The sequence below is a fragment of the Phocoena sinus genome, chromosome 16 (assembly GCF_008692025.1).
Source record: "Phocoena sinus isolate mPhoSin1 chromosome 16, mPhoSin1.pri, whole genome shotgun sequence".
NCBI classification, from domain to species: Eukaryota; Metazoa; Chordata; class Mammalia; order Artiodactyla; family Phocoenidae; genus Phocoena; species Phocoena sinus.
Window position 1 is genome coordinate 43,594,764 of NC_045778.1, and position 19,776 is coordinate 43,614,539.

At 36.3% G+C, this 19,776-nt stretch overlaps 1 protein-coding gene across 1 annotated transcript in view; it reads left to right on the forward strand.

The window, feature by feature from the left end:
- PCDH15 (protocadherin related 15) overlaps positions 1–19,776 on the forward strand; it is a 743,572-nt gene that overhangs the window by 310,515 nt on the left and 413,281 nt on the right. The window contains 1 exon segment of the mRNA XM_032608284.1: positions 7,187–7,297. Within this exon segment, the coding sequence (XP_032464175.1) occupies positions 7,187–7,297 (111 nt within the window).

Genomic DNA, 19,776 nt, shown 5'->3' on the forward strand with positions numbered 1-19,776 from the left:
GTTTCTGCGGCTTAAGAGTCTGGACAGAGCTAAGCTGAACTGCTTGGGTTCTCATGTGGTTACAATCTACATGTTGCCCAGATTAGTTCTCATTGGAGGTTTGAGTAGGGAAGAATCCCCTACCAAGTAAACTCAGACTGCTGTTAGAATTAATTCCATTATTGTTGTAGGACAGAGGGCCTTGGCCTCTTGCTATATGTTGGCTGGCGGCTGCTCTCAACTCTTAGAAACCACCCTTAGTTCCTTGACTGCTTACTTCCTTAAACCTGCAAGGAGAGTATCTAGAGCTAGTCTGCAGGATGGAGTCTTATATGACATAAGGCAATCACAAGAGTGACAGTTTATCACCTGTGCCATATCCTATTGGTTAGAAGCAAGTCAGAGGTCCTTCCCACGCTCAAGGGGAGGGGATTACACAAAGGTATGAGTTGCTTGTCAGCAAGTGGGGATAGAGAGGCTTCCCTTAAGAATCTGTCATACCTACTATAATGTTCAGTATTATTATCATCATTTTGAATGTCATATAAACTGATCTACTTTGGAAAAGCACTTTTGAGTCTTTTTGTTTAAGTTTGTGGAAAAAAAAATAGAGGAAATGAAGGTTCTATTCTGGTTTTAATAGAGGATAAATTGAAAATAATCATTTGCATTATTAGGATCCTTTTTACCACACCTGTATTTCCTTTATGATGTAGATGAACAGCTATACTAGGAGATGTGGAATAAATAAGAATCAGACATTTTTACTATCCAAAATAAAATTTAAAAAATTAAATTGCCAAATGTTGTAAACTTTTCACTGGAACAAAGCACTTTTATTTAACCTATTAACAAAATCAGAAGAGTTTAAATTGCACTTTTTTTTTGCCCTTGTTTTTATTGAATTTTATCTAGAATAAAGAAAGAAGAAGTTTGGGGATGAAGAACTGCTTAACTGATTAACCAAATTTAAAGCGAAAACATTTGTGTTATTTTCCAAAACTTTCTGGCTCTTCCTCTTTTTGGAGACATGCCAGAAGTGAACTTTTTTGGGTTGGAGAAAATTACTTGCTCTGGCTAATGAGATATGGGCGCAAAGAATCAAATACAAGTCACCGTTTCCCCTCCCACTGCTGCAGTGATTGGAGAAAAACATGTTGAGGTGAAACGTGCATTAGCCCGAGTCCCTGAATGAAAACATAAACAGAGCCCACTTGCTGACATGTGTTAGTGTAGATATGTAGAATGGGTACGAAATAAAAAATTCTAATGTTAAAAAATTCTATTAATTTGGGGGTTTTATTCTTGCATCATAACCTATCCTTTCTCATCTGATATTTTCAGATGAAAATAATTTAGTAAATACCTCATTATTGGTGTCCGCTAGAGAGCGAACTAAGAGGATTTGTACTATGCTCATCACAGTTACTATAAAATACTATTTTTTTGTGCCTTCATGGTAATAAAAATTAAGGCCATCTACAATACACTGAACTAATTATATTTTAAAACATGAAAAGAAAAGGAAAGAAAGGAAAAAGAAAGATTCAGGAAAAAAAGAGGAGAATAATTTGTCATGTATTGTGTGGAATTTTTCATTTTGGGGAGTTTATCTTATTTGGAAAAAGGAAATTATTAATATAATAGGTATCATTTGGATATTTTATTTTTTAAATTTATTTAACACCTTTATTGAAGTATAAATGCTTTACAATGGTGTGTTAGTTTCTGCTTTATAACAAAGTGAATCAGTTCTACGTATACATATATCCCCATATCTCTTCCCTCTTGTGTCTCCCTCCCTCCCTTCCCATCCCACCCTTCTAGGTGGTCACAAAGCATGAGCTTTGTGAACACTTGTGTTTAATTAGGTCATTGCCTAAAGTCCTTCGTTGTGTAAAACTTTGAACCCAGGTTGTTTAACTGTGAGTCTGTGACATTTTACATTTATAACATGTACTTTTGAAGCCAAATAGAAACTTCTAAATACAATTTCCTATGAAATTGGTTAGAAGAAGGTGACGTGAACTGCATTGTAATCTTTCCTTCACCCCTAAATGTGCATATACATATTTGTGTGTGTTTATGTGGCAGGGAGGAATGAGTGTGTATGAAGTAGAGAAACAATTATCAGAGTGTTGGTATTCTATTAGGAGCAAACGAATGTTGCTGCTCAAATCATAGTCCCTTTTGAGTAGACAAGGGCTACATGATCTTACTTAATCCTCCACTTTTCACTTCAGGTAATTCAGATTAGGGGAGTCACACCAAACCATGGATGGTTCAGCAACTAATGGCATGGTGGCCTGATTAATCCATGACAAGCTTAAGACCAACTACAGACTGATTAGGACACAGAGTTGGTGCTGTTTATTCAAACTAAGAGATAAAGTCACAGTCCTGTTCAACATGAACAAATGCGGAAAGAGAGAGAGAGATTAGAGGTGATGAAGGAAGAGAGAGAGGGGAGAGAGAGATTCCAAAAAAATGTAGAAAAAAAATAATAAGAGAACTTAACAGCCTCTGAGAGACTGAGAAATGTTTTCCTTGTTACCTATGTTCCCACCACTTCCCAGTTACAGGCCCAGTAAAGCATATTTGTACCTTGGTTCTGTCATTAGATAACCAGGAAATAGATATACATGTATATGTGTATGTGTGTGTCTGTGTGTGTGCAGGTCTCAAAAATAAATCTCTCTTCTTTTGAACTGAATATCTAGTCCTTACAGTTGAATGGATAATATCAAAAACAGTATTTGTAAATATAGCATAGGTATGAGAAGCCAAACAGAATCTTTTCTGCTTATTAGAAAATGATGAATTACCAGAGTTCTCAGCTGAGAACAAATAACACTAAATACCTCATAGTCCATTTCCAGATCATCTCCAACTGTGGAGCCCAACACCTCCTTAAAGGACTAGCAGAGAGGTGTCATTTTATCCACGTTGGTACTAATTCAGCTTCCCACAGGTTAATAAAGAGGGCTGTGGGGGGATGGAATCAACTCTGGAGAAACACGGAATTGTTAGTGTCAACATTCCATCTCCCTTCTTTGCTTAAGTCAGTGTGAGTGTGTGTGTGAAGGAAGGGCATTACACATGCCTCCTACACTCTTTCTCATCCTTCCAACAGTGATAAAATCATTTAAACTGCCCTATGCCCTCATTTACTAAGTGGAGAATTGCCCCTTGTCTGACAGTAACTGAGACACCAAACTGCCAGGGAGTTGTGAGTGGACCTTTCCTGATGGAGAGCAGATGTTTGGGGCCTGTGGGTATTAAGAGGCTTAATCATTATTGGAATTACCTGATTAACACTGGGCAGGTAGAGGTCAGCATTTAAATTCTCATCACCCAAAGAAACAAGTGCTAGTTCGTGCTTTACAGAGCAGTGTCCAAAATTAACAGAAAGAGGGTCAGGGCCTTATTTCCAAAAAATGTATGTTGCTTAAGAAAAAGGTTATGACTGTGTTCCTACACCCCTCTCCTTTGTTGATGAACCAAATCTCTAAGGATGAGAGGAGAGGAAAATAAATGGTAGAGGAAGGGATGGTGCAGACTCTACCTCCCTTTCCACCTCAAACAGTTCTTTGACAAGAGTATAAGACTGAGATGCTCTTGATACACTGATACACACGCACACTCACACACACATATATCAGTTATGGGATCCTTCTGACATTATTTATTATTAAAGGAATCAGATTGAATTAGAAAAGCACAATTTTAGTAATTACTAAAATCGCAAAATATTAAATGCTCAACATGTTATTACCTTTGAGAGTCTTCACTCAAATTATATTTAAAAGTTCATCCCAATCTAACATCAAGTCAATTTAACCTAATACAACTAGCTCCAAAATAAAGAAAAATGAAATAATTATCTATCTTAAAAATGTATTATAGGAGCTTATTATTGAGTTGAGATCACAAGCAAATGCCAAAATTCTTATATGCTTAACTTGGTCCTTTCTATCTTCTAGTCTAGTGTTTCTCAAAATAAAACCTAAACTTTCTACATGATAATCACCCAAGAGTTTTGTTAGAAATATAGACTTCTGAGAATTTCTGGAATTTGGAGTAATAGACTTGGAATCTGCAATCTAAGTGATACATTTCTATGATCCTTATATACTTTAAACTTTGAAAATTATTGTCACATTGCCTTATCATATAATAATTTTTAAAAACAACCATATTTTCTTAGTAAATTTTGCTCTTTTTTTCCTCCTTAGATAGAGCTTTAGAAATAGCATTACAGCAGGGCATTTACTTTGAGTTGATCTAATCCAATATTCTTTTTGCTACAGGACAAATAAAGAGCACCCTAAGCATTTATCCACATTTTGTTTCTACTTTTTCTCATGATTATTATTCTGTTTTTTCAAGACAGAATGGATACTTTATGAATACTTGTTTCATTAATAAATTAGTTAATTTTAACACAAAGGCTTTTCATATGCAATAATTTATAAACAGCATTGATCATAAAGCAGATATTCTCCTTATGTTTCTTGGAACATAAGTATTTATGAAACTCCTAGCAAAATTAAAATCTCAGATATCTATAAAAGATGGACTTAGCTAATAAGAATTAGATTTAATTAAAAAATTTTCTTAAGAACAATATAATCCTTAATTACTAACTACAATGCTTGTAATAATTCTACAAATATCCAATGAAAATTATCAACTAAAATAGGATCACAAACATCCATTACGTTACTTGGTTAGAAACATAAATGTAAGTATTTCCACATCATAGATTGAGAGATCCTTGAGAAATCTGTGAGGGAAAGCAGAAAATACACAAATAACAAATGCTGTTTGGAAAAAATAATGTAACATAAGAGCAAAGATTTAATCCTAAATTGAATGACAAAGGAGATTTTACCGAATAAGATTTGCAGGATTTATAATCCAGAGAAATGAGGGATAGAATGTTTAGGCAGGAGAAAATGAAAAGCAAATGTCACCTGCAAAGAGTCATGGCATAAATGGAAAAGAGAGGGGACTGCATGATGAGGACACATAGGCAGGAGATAATCATGTATCAAAGTGCTTTCAGTTGCAAATAATAGAAAACTGCATTTAAAGTGACTTTGCCAACAAAGTCATGTATTATCTCTTGTAACAGGTTGTTCAGAGAAGGGGAGGTATCAGGATTTGTTATGCAACTCAGAGATATCACAGAGCCAGCTTCTTTTCATTTTCTGCTCTTCCATTTTCAGCATTTTGTTTACTTCTAGATTAACTGTTTCAATAGTTCCAAAATGGCTGCTGACGGTTCCAGGTTTTGCATCCTTATAAAAGCATCTGTAAGCAGAGAAGGGAACACTTTTTTTCTTGTCTCTCTCTTTTACAATTAAGAAAAACTCTTCAGATTATTTAGAATTAGATCTCACGTACATTTCCAAATCAATCACTGGCAAAGAGTGTGGATTTTCCATGGTAGGATTAGATTTGTCAAAACTCACCCCACTTAGGGTCATAAGCCTCCCCTAAAGCACAAAGCCACCAATTATCTGAACTCATTTGGAGTTCTGACTCCAAGGATTAGGTGGCGTTTCGGTAAGCAACCCACCGTATATTTCATAAACACGCTAGAATTGATATATGTCTCTACAGTTATTGAGCCTTTGAAAGTTAACAACCCTATAACAACACACTCAGTTGTGTTTTACAGTGTATATGGCAATTATTAACTAAAGTATTCATCATAACTAACTTAGATATTTAGATTAAACAATTTTTACTCTCCCTGGCATAGTTTAGAGTCCCGCAGTGTTTAAATAGGCAAAAATTTAGGGAAAATGTCAAACGCCTGTTTTTAATTGTAAATATCTTTTATGGCACATTTTCTATATTTGTGTTTTAAAATGTTACTTTTTAAATGACTGAATCCAAGAAAGACCTGCAAAGTCAATTGCATGAACACAGAATAAATCATTAAAAAATATCTATCAATTGTATACTCTGTGTGTATGTACGAGAAAGAGAGGGGGTCACAGAAGGAGGGAGAAAAAGATGGAGAGGGAGAGGTCACAACTCTAGATATTGAAGGTTAATTTGCCCACATTCCCCCAAATGAACTTGAGATAGAAGATTTGAGTCAGCTGTTCTCTCATTAACGCTGTTTCTAAGTAACTCCCCTTGTGTCAGCTGAGTGTATAATCACAGACACACACAGACAAGCATGCACACACTCTTTCTTCCTTCCCTTCCCTTCTTCTGCTTTCTTCCTCCTGCTTTGCCTCTCCCCCTCCCTCTCCCCCACCTCCTCCTCCTTTTTCTGAAGAATCTAAGTATTTCATCTGCTGCCCACAATCACATGCACGCCTACCACTGCACAAAACAATCAACCAAAAAAGTTCCAATACTAAAAGTAAAACTGACTTGTTGTCATAATTTAGAGACTATTTTATCAGTCTTCAAAATGGCACTAAAACAAAAAAGTGATGTAAGGTCTTTTTAAGGCTGAGAGACAGATCTCCTAAATTATATTCCCTTGAGGAATGACTATACTGTCTTACAGTGAGGGCTGCTCATGCCACAGCAGTATTGCTGGAAGGCACTTTGGAAGTTGCCCTTATAACCTGCATGTTGCCAAGAAGAAACTCAACCCCTGTCAGGATAGGAGACTTAACTAATGAACAGCAGTTTTGAGGCTTGGAAAAACAAACAAAACAAAACAAACAAACAAAAAACAAGCTACAGCACATTCTTTTTCACAAAAACACAAAGTTTCAAGTTAATAGTTGTATTTAATACAGTACTTGAAAATACTGAGAATACAGAATGGGCACCAATGTTGAAAAGGGATATTATGTAGAAATCACAAATTGCAATCTTTGAACTCTTTGGTGTTTAAAAAAAAATTGTGAAAAGATAATATGGTAATAGGAAAGATTTTTCAGATATCTGGGCTTAGAAGTATCCCAGGGCTGTTGATGGGTAACCCTAATAATATATGAAAAACTTACAAGAAGTAAGTTTCCTGGTTATCATTATCAAAAGTGAGACCTATTGATCAGAATGACAAGTTTTTGGAAATAAGAATATTAAATCTGAAGCTTACACTCACATCCTGTTTTCAGATGATGAACATGTTGTCTATAACTTTCTAGGGGACTAAACTGAAATATAAGATTGTCTAATTCATCTTATGTTCAGATGATCTCAAATGTGTATCTTTACCTATTTGCAGACATCCAATGACACCTTTGAAATCCCCCTTATGTTGACCGGAAATGTAGTGTTAAGGAAGAGGCTCAACTACGAAGACAAGACTCGCTACTTTGTCATCATCCAAGCTAATGTGAGTGTTTAATTTCTCTTACTTTCCTCTTCTGAATTTATGAAGTACAGAACTTGCCCAGAATGTATGTGCTCACTGTGATTTGCAGCCTCAACAGGGTAGCCCTGTGCTCAGTGTAATTTGTAAATTATAGTCTTCTGAATAGGAAATGGGATGGAATGGGATAGGAAGATTATTCCCACTCACTGTATTCTTCACTCTTTGAATCACTCATACACTTCAATAATCTGTTTTTAGCTCACACTGAACTATTTCTCAAAGCATGATCCACCGAATGGCTGCAGCAGAATCACCTTGGGAGTGTATAAAAAAATGCAGATTCCTGGACACAACCTCAGACCCTCTGAATAAAAATTTCAGAAGGTAGAAGTGGAATACCTGCATTTTTTATTAGCTCCCCAGGGGACTTCAAAGTACACTAAAGGTAGAGAACTGTTGAATCATTTATTGAATCATTTATCTTTTATTGAGTAGTTGCTCACTACATCTAAGCTATTATGATCATAACCCACATATATGGACCGCAGTAACAGAAAACCTGAAAAACAATTGCTTGTATAACATTATTATTGTCATTATCACTATTATTTTAATAAAATTCTTAGATTTATGTGGTTCAAGAGTTGATTTGACAGTTCAAGTATATCACCAAAGACTCAGGTTCCTTCTGTCCTTAAAATCCGTCTTTTCCTGAAATTTGGTTGTTTTTCCAATGCCTTATCTCCCATTTGCAGTTGTGATGCTTATGGCTCTGGTGCTAGTGAATACCAGCGCCATAAGCATCACGACTGCAATTCAAGTCTGAGTATAAGGGTGGTAAAATTAGGACTTCTTATGTTCATTGATTCTGTCTGCTTTTTTTTTTTTTTTTTGCGGTATGCGGGCCTCTCACTGCTGCAGCCTTGCGGAGCACAGGCTCGGACGCGCAGGCTCAGTGGCCATGGCTCACGGGCCCAGCCGCTCCACGGCATGTGGGACCTTCCCGGACCGGGGCACGAACCCGTGTCCCCTGCATCAGCAGGCGGACTCCCAACCACTGCGCCACCAGGGAAGCCCAATTCTGTCTGCTTTTATCTGAGAGGAAGCTCTTTCCCACCCAGCTTCCCCACACAGAACAGGAATATGAGTCAGCATAGCAGACGGTAAAGTTAAGGAAGTCTGTAGGTGGTAAAGGGGAATGAGACAATCATCTCTGGATGACGAGCAAGTATGGTTCGTTTCCTGGGGCTGGGCATATTGAAAAAATAATAATAATTTGTTAGGAAGGAGGAGAATTGGGCTAGTATTTTAGTAAAAAAAATCTAACAGGGCTGGTGACAGATAGCATCTGACATTGAAAAAATTCCTATAATAAGTGGCAGGGCCATGTTCTGAAAAGGTAGTTAGACTCTGAAGCCAGCCTGTACCTTTAATAACCCCTAAGCATTGTAATCATATTTTTATAGCTGAACAGAAAGACAAGAGGGAGTGGCAAAAGGAAATATCCTCCATCAGCTGTTCTGAACAAGTTTATATGCAAGAAAGTGTCGCTAAGTGGCCATGTTTTGTCTTTTTTAGAGATATTTCAGCAGAAAGGGCATCATGCATGTTTACATATATAGTATATGTGTGTGGGTAGATATAGATAGAAATCTAGTTTTTTGAAGACAGATTTCTAGACTTTCATTCAAAATACTTGTTTTGTTTCTTTTTTTCCAATTCAGTGTGGGTTGTCTTAGGGCTCAGTAGCAGAGACTAGAGTAGAAACTATGGATGTAGGAAAAAGTAAAACCTCTTAAAGAGGGCCCCTCATAATTCCTCAAAAACACTGAACCCCTTTTTTTCCTATGTAAATGAAACTGTGGAGAAAAGGTACAATTTTCCTTTCTGACTCAGAATCTCTAATAAAATTTACAGAAAAGTCAGATTGCTATGGAATGTATTTGAAAGCTTATTTTTATTGTGCTATTTAAAATGAGTTTCTTTTTAAAGAAATATAAAATAAAATAAATCTTCTGACTTGCCATCTACTTTAAACTATTTATAAAGACATCTGGGACAATTCAAATCCAATTTGCTAGACTACTCATAACTGGGGAAAGACTGATAAGATTTTAGCATTTCAAGGATAAAATTATGAAATAACAGGATATACATGGATCCTCGAAAGGAAGGAATGGAATTGGTGAGAAATTGAATGAAGACTTGAATTTATCTGTAATAGTAATTTTTATACAAATGTAAATTATGCGATACAAAAGGTGAATGCTAAATATAGGAAGTTATGATTTTTAGTGTTTTTAAAAGTTTTTAGATTATATCCTTTAAAAAGTTATATAATATACTAAAATTAGGATATATCACAATTTATTCAACTATACTTAAGGTTTTTTTGTTTATTTTTGGTTTTTGGCACAGAACTGATAGCTAATCTCATGATTCTCCTGAGAGGCAGGGAGAATAGTATAGTGGTAAAAGCATGAATTCTAGAACCACATTGCCCAAATTCAAATCCTAGTTCTGCCATTTCCTAGCGTGTAACTTTTGGTATACTCTGTATGTCAGTTTTCTAAGTAGTAAAATGGGGATATTAATGAAATATACCACGTAGGGTTCTTGTGAGGATTAGCAAGCTAGCAAACAAAAATGTGCTTAAACTAATGCTTGGAATATATTCTGATATCATTACAGTATTACATAAACCTCTTAAGTACCAGTACTTACTTGTTCATGAATAGATAATTAAAAGATAAAGTTACTATGAGAAAAATTGTATATATTCATGTATATATATGTATATACATACATACATATACTTTTCATCTTAGTAGGTAATGCCATATTATCTTCCAAATGGTTGCAGCACATCACATGCCCACAAGTTATAAAGAAAAATGCCTATTTCCTCTACATTTTAGATATATAACTTAAGACAGTGGCTTATTGGAGCTGAAAAGATGGCTCATGCTTGCTTTGAGGGCCAATTTTGGACATCTCTTTCCAACTCCAAGTACAGTGACCTCATTTGTGGCCATGGTGGGAGATATTTACAGTATGGAAAGTGACAAATGCTCCAAGTCACGTTCTTGGGGGCCCTGTGGTGTAGCCATGGCTGCAGCAGCTTGACACGGGGTCTCAGTTTCCCAACCAGGGATTCAACCCTGGCTGCAACACTGCCCCGGCTTTTTTCCCCTTTGGAGGACAAGAGAGGAATATTGTGGATAGACACATTGGCAGGCTCAGTAAGAGTCACATCTTTGGGAAGTTTAAATCATTTATAAGGGGGCAGGCTTCCAGGTCTTTGTTTTCCTCTGACCAGTCGTCTTGCTTTTACCCCTATCTGATTTGTCTCAGGGCCCTCCCCATGTGCCTTCGCCCGCTTTAGCCAAGATGGATTTCAGTGTGAGGAGCTCTGGGAAGTTAGCAAAACTTACTGTGGTCTGGCACCCCATCTCCTGAGGAAACTTTCTGCGCAAGTGTAATTTGGGAGGTCTCCCTGACCCCAAGAATAAGGGAGTTGTGACCTCCTTATCTTTTACCCCAGAAAGGCTTATCCCCTCCCTCCCCTGCCACTACTGTTATCTTACAGTGTCCACAGGAGACAAAGTCCAGCTATTCATCCTGTTCCTGTTGTTATTTCTATCTCAGAGTATAAACAGGAGGCTAGTTGTAAATGTCTTGCCTGGGACCCATCTATCTCATGCCTCAGTCGGGACTTCTTGTCTCAGTTGGCTGTTAAACATTTACTTACTCATATATATCAATATCTATACAATTTATATTCTTATATTTATATAGAATAATGATACCCATATATTACAATATCTTTTAATTATTATTTTATATTCTTTATAGTTATTTTATTGATGGTATGTAAACCAATGTACAATGTAAACTATGTCAATTAAAAACCTACTTATTATCTTGGAGTCATAAGAAGAGCTGAAATATGAGCAATCAATTTGGACTTTAAAATAGATGGTTTCTAAGAAGCTAGAGGTCTGATGATAAATTACTGAACATTATTCAGATTTGGCCTGGCTTTGCTTAGAGTAGAAAGATTTGATTGATTTGCAAAAGGAATCATTCAAATTTCATGTAGTTGTGAGCATGTTATGATTTTTTATCCATGTGAACATGTTATGATTCTTAAATAAATTGGAAGAGTTTTGGGTGACCCACATTAGAAAACTTGTCACTTATTTTCTTTAGAATTTTTGCAACAGTATTACCCACACCGTTTTTTAGAAAATATGAATAGCCAATGAGGCAATGAAATTCCAGAAAAAAGGAGAAAAAAATCTAGAAAAGGAAGTTCAGAGAAGTACAAAAGTCAGGGGTTTCCTTTTGTTGAAACTTCTGATACATTCTGTCACCACAAACTCCAATTTTGATGTTACCCTAAATCATAAAAAAATCAAACCCATCTCTATACATCGATATATTCAAGCCAACTCTTTCTGTATTCCGGTTATCCTGAGGGAAATCCTAAGGGCTCTTAACTACTCAAGAGCCCTTAAATAATTGTCAGAAAGAAAAGATTTGCATTTCATTAAGACTCATAGCAAGAATACTTTTTGAATTATTCTGTCAATTAGCAGTGCTATTCCATATTTTCACATACATCAAAAATCTAGAGAAGGGACATAACTATCTTTCATAACAAGATAACTGTATTTAAAAAATATATGATACTGTATCTTTCTCAGCTCTCTCTTTTCTCTTAATGGACTCGAGTATGCAAAAAAAGTGTGTAAACTGTAGGGATGAAAAACTTTTTCCTTCTTCCCTTCCAGGTTCTGTTGACCTAAAATAAATAGACTGCCAGTTATTTCTCCAGCAAAAATGGGTTTATTTGGGATAAGAAGGGAATTGCAATTTGGGGTCTACAACCACGGTGAGCCATGTGCAAGTCCCTACAAAACAAGGGAAGGAGAGAGAGGGGGAGATAAGAAGTTGGGAGAGCTATAGTAAACAAAGAGACCATGGCTTTTCATTAGCTGAGCTGTTGTAAGGATGGAAGAGGAGGCATTCTTCTTCCTGTTGAGCTATGCTGTCCTTGCAAAGTGTGAGGGCTCCCCCTTCTGGTCTCCTGACTCTGTTTAACTGAAGTTTGTTGAATTTTTTACAGTTCTTTGGCTGGCCTAAAAATTAAACTAACATAACACAGATTAACAAGAGAAAAACAAATTTAATAATGTATGTGTAGGAGCTCCATAAAAAAATATGAGACTGAAAAAAGTGACCAAAGCAGGCTGTCTTTTAGACAAGGAAACTACAAATTTCTGAAGAATTTGCAAGGCAAAGAGGTTTAAGCTCAGGGTATCACATTAGAAAGTACCATGGTACTTTTACACAGCCTCTTGGCCCTAAGTTCCCAATTTTTGGTGATAATGATGCCCTCTATTCTCCTGGTACAGGGAGGGTTCTTTTCTTATGGAAGATCTATGTCCTGCTTTCAGGGGGACAAAGGATGATCAAAATGTCCTCCTTGCACTGGCTGTTTCTTAAGAAACTTTAATGTAAAATACTCAATATGCCAATGTAGCATATTTTGGGGTGGCATATTCTGCTCTTCTTCAAAACATTGCAATTATATAGGTTTGGATATAAAAATTACTTTTTATACTTTGATATTTCAAACTATATAAACCACTTTTCAGAATAACCCCTATCCTGACCTTTCCTCATGTCTGTCTCCTACTGATATGTGGAATAAGTGCTAATGTTACAACCATTGTTTTTAGTTTTGCCAGTTTCTTGGGCATATTCTGGAGAGTAAGACTGAAATAGGAGGATAGTTGTTGATGGTTTAAGAACTATTTATAAAATTTTCAAGTAATGAAGATATTGCTTGAAAATTTTATAAGTAAGCAAAATGATACTATTCTGTTTACTAGTATGCATAAAAACTAAGGAAAATTAGTTAAACAAAAAAGACACTTTCAAGAAAAAGAAAAGAAAAAAAAGAACACACTTCTAAAGTGATTTAGACCCAGGCAAACTTGTTGCTGTTATTTTCTTTTTTGAATAAAGAAATCTAACAGAATCAAGTTACTAGGGTAAGTTTTAAAATTTCAATTGGTGATAGACCATCTTTCATTGGTGAACAGAAGCATGACAGATTCCTCCAAGGTCTTAGGTAACTGAGTTAGAGTCAAAAGACTCAAGGCAACTCTAATTATGTTGCCATTTTTTTTTTTTTTTTGCTTTCTCTACTGCAAATACCAGATAAGGTAATGACAGAGTACTTAATATATGTATCTATGAGTGAGTCTGGTCGGTGCCTTTAGCCATTTTGTCAACTACAAACTACTTGAATACTAAGTATGTAAGTGTTAGAAGTCTCTTTATTACAAGGCTCCTATGACATTGCCTCAAAAATAAATCTGAACATCAGCATTTTTGTCTCATACTCATTTTTAAAACCAGGTTTCATATAATTTCACAGTATTTGTTAGAGTCCAAATTTTTCCTGGCTCCGCTCCACATAACCAATATTTGACTTAATACAGTTCTAAATGTAGAGCAGATACTGAGTGAATTAAAACTTAGCATTTATCTCTAGTTTGATCAAAGAATAGTGTGCAATTAAACTATTTTATAGCAAGAAAGCCTTCCTATTGAGATGAAGGAATTGAAGTCTTACTTATCATTTGATGGTTAGAGGTGTTTTATTTCTCTAACATTTTCATAGTTGAAATATTTGCAGTTCTATAAAAATGTGCTTTGTAAAAAGAGTGGATTGTGACAATGAGTTAGTTGTCTCTGAGCTATTTATAAAAGTAACTTTCTTTGAAATTCTACTAGGCACAGATCTCTTTTTCTGAAACAAATTAAAAAATAGTTCTTCCTTACAATATATTGATGAAATTTTCTACTTATTTATTAAATAATTAATTTTAAAAATGCATGTCTTTGATATGTCAGATATCATGTTATAATATTGTATTGTGATGTTATGAGACCAGGTGATTGGAGGCTTTGAATAAAGATGTTAAGTATTCACTGATTCAGTGACAAGGTCAATACCACTTCCTTATGAGGCGTTGAGAGAATGTTTCAGCTAGGTCAAATCTCACACTCTGATGAATATTCCTTGTGGCTCTTTTGAGTCTTATGTTGTAGTTATCTCTATGCTTTTAAATTCCTGCATGTCAGTTTTTATACTGGATTATCCTTTGTATCACCTGCAATTACTTGCATAACTATACTCACAATGGTTATGGAAGCTAAATAAAGGTTTCATATAATTAAATGTTTAATGTTAGCAAATATGTAAATGATATGTGAAATAATAACGCACATTGAGAAAATACAAATGAAACAAACTTGGTTAACTTTGAAAGAGATACATTCTTGCTTGACAGTTACAGTCACAGTTTTCTCAATTAATGATATCTTATTTTTTATTTTATTTTATTTTTTGTGGTACGCGGGCCTCTCACTGTTGTGGTCTCTCCCGTTGCGGAGCACAGACTCCGGACGCACGGGCTCAGCGGCCATGGCTCACGGGCCCAGCCGCTCCGCAGCATGTGGGATCTTCCCGGACCCGGGCCCGAACCCGTGTCCCCCGCATCGGCAGGCGGACTCTCAACCACTGCACCACCAGGGAAACCCAATATCTTATTTTTAAATGTCTAAAATTTTAAAGTGTTACCTTATTTTTAAAATGATAGAAAATAAATGAGGAAGGAAAATAGAAGAGGAGAAGGAAGGATTTGGGGGATTAGTTTTTAATATGTACTGGGTTTTCACATAGCAATGAATGCAAATGTAAATTTAATGAAATCATATAAAATATTTAATGTAAATAATTATGTTTTATTTATACCACTCCCAATTTAGACTGTTATTTCCTTTATTCAGAAGAGTTGTGAGCAGCAGCATTATACTAGAAAGAGTAAAATACTCCTTTCTTTTCGGTTTTTATCTTAATTGTCAGGGGCTTTGCTTTAGACAGTATTTTAAGATCAAATTTGGTTCTGAACTGGAAAAAGAGCATCATGGATTAACAACACCTTCCAGAGGCTTGCAAGTTAGGAATGTGCATGAGGCCTATTTTCATATTTCATTATAACATGTTATATTTATTGGTGGCAAATTCTGGGGAATCTCCATGTACACATAAACCATGTTGGTAGTTTTTGTTACTATATCACTGCTCCTAGTAGTAGTAAAGGGGAGCAGAATGTGTCACTCTAAAATATGCCTCTTTAGCATGCTGACAAAAAAATGAATAAAGTGATCTAAGAAAGTTATGGAAAATTTTATTTGAGCAAACTGAAGATTATAACTCAGGAACAACCTCTCAGAGAGCTTGCAGAACTGTTCTGCCCATTAGAGGTCAAAGCACAGTTATATAGGTTTTTGAGACAGAGGGCTGTACATTAAATGACATATTTTACACAGTTTACACAACCTAGATCTATAGATACAAAGAGTAGTGGGTCATGGGTCATCATGACTCCTTACGAGATTAAGAAGGAAGGTTATCTCCTAAGGAGTTGTGACCATTGATGGGATTAGAAGGAATATTTTTTCCTAAGGAGGTCTGAATAATGCAGATGTACAATACACACTAAAGGGGAGGGAATTTTCTCATCTTGCCATAAATTATGAATTTTATTTCAGCAAGCATAAGAATTATTTTAGGCTAAGTAATAAAAAACAAAAAACCAAACCAAACAAACAAAAAAACCCAGCAGACAGAAAAGAAGCTCTGAAAACCAGTAGAAGCAATTTACATTTACAAGGGAAATCTCCAATTATAAGGGTGTCTTTCTGTCTGTACCAGGAAGACAAGGATGACTCTAGAAACTCTTATCAATGGAGAAGGCTTAGATTTAAATCTGCATAACAAACATACCTTTTGTTTACTGTGCTTCCACTGAAAATTTGGCTTTCCCCTCCCAACATCTTTTGTCTTTAGCTGAAGATGGTATTCAAGGTGGTGACTTGGGCCACTTTGGGGAGTTACTCAGTTTTCCTGGTTATCTCCCCTGTATACAGGAAGTATACATGTTATTAAACTGTTTGTTTTACTCCTGTTAATCTGTCTTTTACTACTGAGGGGTGTTATCTAAGAACCTAAAAGGGTAGAGGAAAATTATTTTTTCCCCTCCACAGTAGGTTATCTGATCTTTTTCTTTTTTTTAGTTTCCACTTAAAAATTCAGATTTTATAGCTCAACACTTTGTAAGCAATTTCTTTTCCCAGTATAAGACAAAAGCCTATATTGTGTATTTTGGTAAACATGCACCCTCTCTAATGCAATTGTATCCGTGTTATGGAGTGGCAACAGTAACCCAAAGAAGCAGAGAATAGTGATAGATTTGTTGCTGACAAACTGAAAGACTTAGGATAGAAAACATTATACTTTGTCTATTACAGTGACTTGGTTGTAACATATGAGAGGTAAGGTTGAGTGACATGCAAGTATAGAAATACTGCTTCTGGGATATTACAAACTTTTTTGCCACATCTGTTAGGTAGGTAGTCAGACTTGAGTTGGTCCCATCCCATCCTGGATGGGGTCATCTTTCCCTCCCCATGTGGACACTGGTAATCAGAGCATGCCCAGAGATCTTCCCTCTTCTAGTCAAGGACCACCGCTAAGTTTCCATCCGTATCAGGACCAAGCAAGGTAAACCTGCCAGCACAGGTTGGCACAGGTGCACCAAGACCTAAAAGGTGACTCAAGGTAATCCAGGGTTCATTGTGCCATATTTCTAATAAATTAGTATTGCAGTTTTTGCCTCCCCCCCACCCACGTGGGTTTTGCTTCGGTGCTTATGGGTAAGCACCTGCACACTAGGAGAAAAGTTATATAACTTAAAGCTGTCAATCAACTTGTCAGTTAAATGATGCCGGACACAAGGAGGGACCACCACTCTAAAAATCCTAACCCTGCCCCATTGTGAGACTACTTCTGGTTTCCAGACAGCCCACTCTCATCCTTTCTCAGGAGTGTACTTTCGCTCTGCTTAATAAAACCCTTGCTATTTAAAACTGCTCTATGCCTCTAGACTGAATTATTTCTCTTGAGAAGGGCAAGAACTGAGGAAATTGCCATTCTGCCAGTAACACATCCAATATCACATAAAATGGTATTCATTCAATATTTTTCTTAAACTTTAGATTGATGCAGTCTTTTTTAAAAAGTACATCCTAAGCAGTTGTAGGGGTGGGAAATTTTTCCATTCTACCCTTCTAGATTCTTTGGCTGATCTAATAATCACATTGATATAAAACAGATTAACAGAAGAAACACAAACAAAAGTTTCGTCACATATATTCCTTCTGTATACATGGGAGAAACTCAGGAAAATAGGGTAACTCTCCTCCAGAATGGCAGAAGCCCTCACCTTAATACCATCTTCAGCTAAACACAAAAGAAGATGTTGAGGGTAGAAGGTCAGTTATGGGAGGTTACCTGAAAGAGCTCAGTAAACAAGGGTAAAGTTGATATGCAGATTTAAATTGTTGCCATCTGCATGATAAGTTTCTAGAGATAAGTTCATCTCCCTCTTCCTGGTACAGCCAGAGAGACACCTTTACAAATGGAGATTTCCCTAGTACACGTAAATGACTAATACAAAGGGGTAACTTTTACCCAGTTTTCAAAACTTCTGTGTCTGCAGTTTCTTAAAAATAATCAGCCTGAAATAATCCTATGCCAAAGAGACATATTTGGGGGTGGTAAATTCTGCTCCCCTACACAATCATAATCTTGAAATAGTAGGTTTGGGATTCCCTAGTGGTGCAGTGGTTGAGAGTCCGCCTGCCGCTGCAGGGGACACGGGTTCGTGCCGCGGTCCAGGAAGATCCCACATGCTGGAGAGCGGCTGGGCCTGTGAGCCATGGCCGCTGAGCCTGCGCATCTGGAACCTGTGCTCCGCAATGGGAGAGGCCACAACAGTGAGAGGCCTGCGTACCGCAAAAAAAAAAAAAAAAAAAGTAGGTTTGATGAACCAGTTGTGTTTTCTAAATAATTTATGTTAAATTAAGAGTCTTCTATATATACTCAGTTCATACATTTAAAGTATAATTTAAATTTATTTGTGGACCACCAAAATTGTCTCACATGTCATTTGCTACTCCTCCTATACTTTAAACTGTACTAGATATAATAAACAGACATGGAAAATTTAGAACAATTAAAGAAGGACTTTAAGAAAAAATCTTTATACCCCATAAATTTAACCAATCAGGGGAATTCCCTGGTAGTCCAGGGGTTAAGACTCTGTGCTCTCACTGCCCAGAGCCCGGGATCAATCCCTGGTCAGGGAACTAAGATCCCACAAGCTGTGCATTGAGGCCAAAAATAAATAAATAATAAAGTAAAATAGAATAGAATAAAAAAAAATAATGTTTAACCAATCGTAATTATCAGTGTAATCTTGATCATGTTTATTCCCTTCTTGAGAAGGAAAAATGTTTTTCTCTGCCCTCTTAGATTTACTAATTGGCGACTTTAAATTAAACTGAACAAAAAACAGAACAAAACAAAAACCCCAAAAACAGTTTAACAATAGAAAGAATAAAATATTTCATTAAGTATTTTAGAAAGAATAAAGTATATGCGTATGAGAGCAAACAAAAGAAGTTGCTCCCTGAGCAGCTAGAGATGAGGTTTTATACACCTCATTTCATGCGTGAGGAGGGAGAAAATACTTCTTTGGGAACAAGGAGCAGGTTTCTAGGGAGGGTAAACAGGAGACAAAGAAAGTTTGTGGTAATGTGTGTTTATGTAGGTGCTAGTGTTTTTCTTCTTCTTTTTTTTTTTTTTTCTCCTTTTCTCATGGCTATAAAACTCTCCCAAGGAAGAGATTCGTGGCAGCTTCACTTGAGAAAGTTTCTGCTTTTAATACGATAAGGAAAACTCCGAAAAGGCTTCTTTTTGTGTATGTTCAATCTCTAATGTCTTTAATTTAAAATAATTTGTATATGAACTCTGAGGGTCTAGTGAATCCCCACACTTTGGAAATTTAAACTTTTTTCCCATGTTTTGACCACAGTCTGTCTTATAATGGATCTAAACATCAAAGAATGGAGTTGTTCCCAAACTCAGGTTCTGCTGCTTGCCACTTGAAAGCTAATACTCAAGAGACAGTTGTTGGTTGAAAAGGAAAGGTTGCTTTATTCAGGAGGCTGGCAACCTGGAGGTGGACTCAGGTCCAAGAACCAAATCTAAAGGTTCTGCTTGACCATGAAAGTTTTTAAAGGGGGAAAGGGGAAGTTAATCACATTAATCATTTGGGGAGGGGGGAGTCAGAGTCTTTGTTATCTTCCACTGTGTTCAGACTTCCTTCTGATTGATTGGTGATGAGGTAACAGGGCAGTGTTTCAGGAATCTTATACTCACCCTGAAGTTACCATTCTCTACCTGGATGGGGGCCTTAGTTCCTGCAGAAGAACTCAAAGATATGGTTACATATATTCCTTGAGCAGGAACCAGGGTCCTGCTTTATCACCGCAGGATTGTTTCTTTTTTTCTA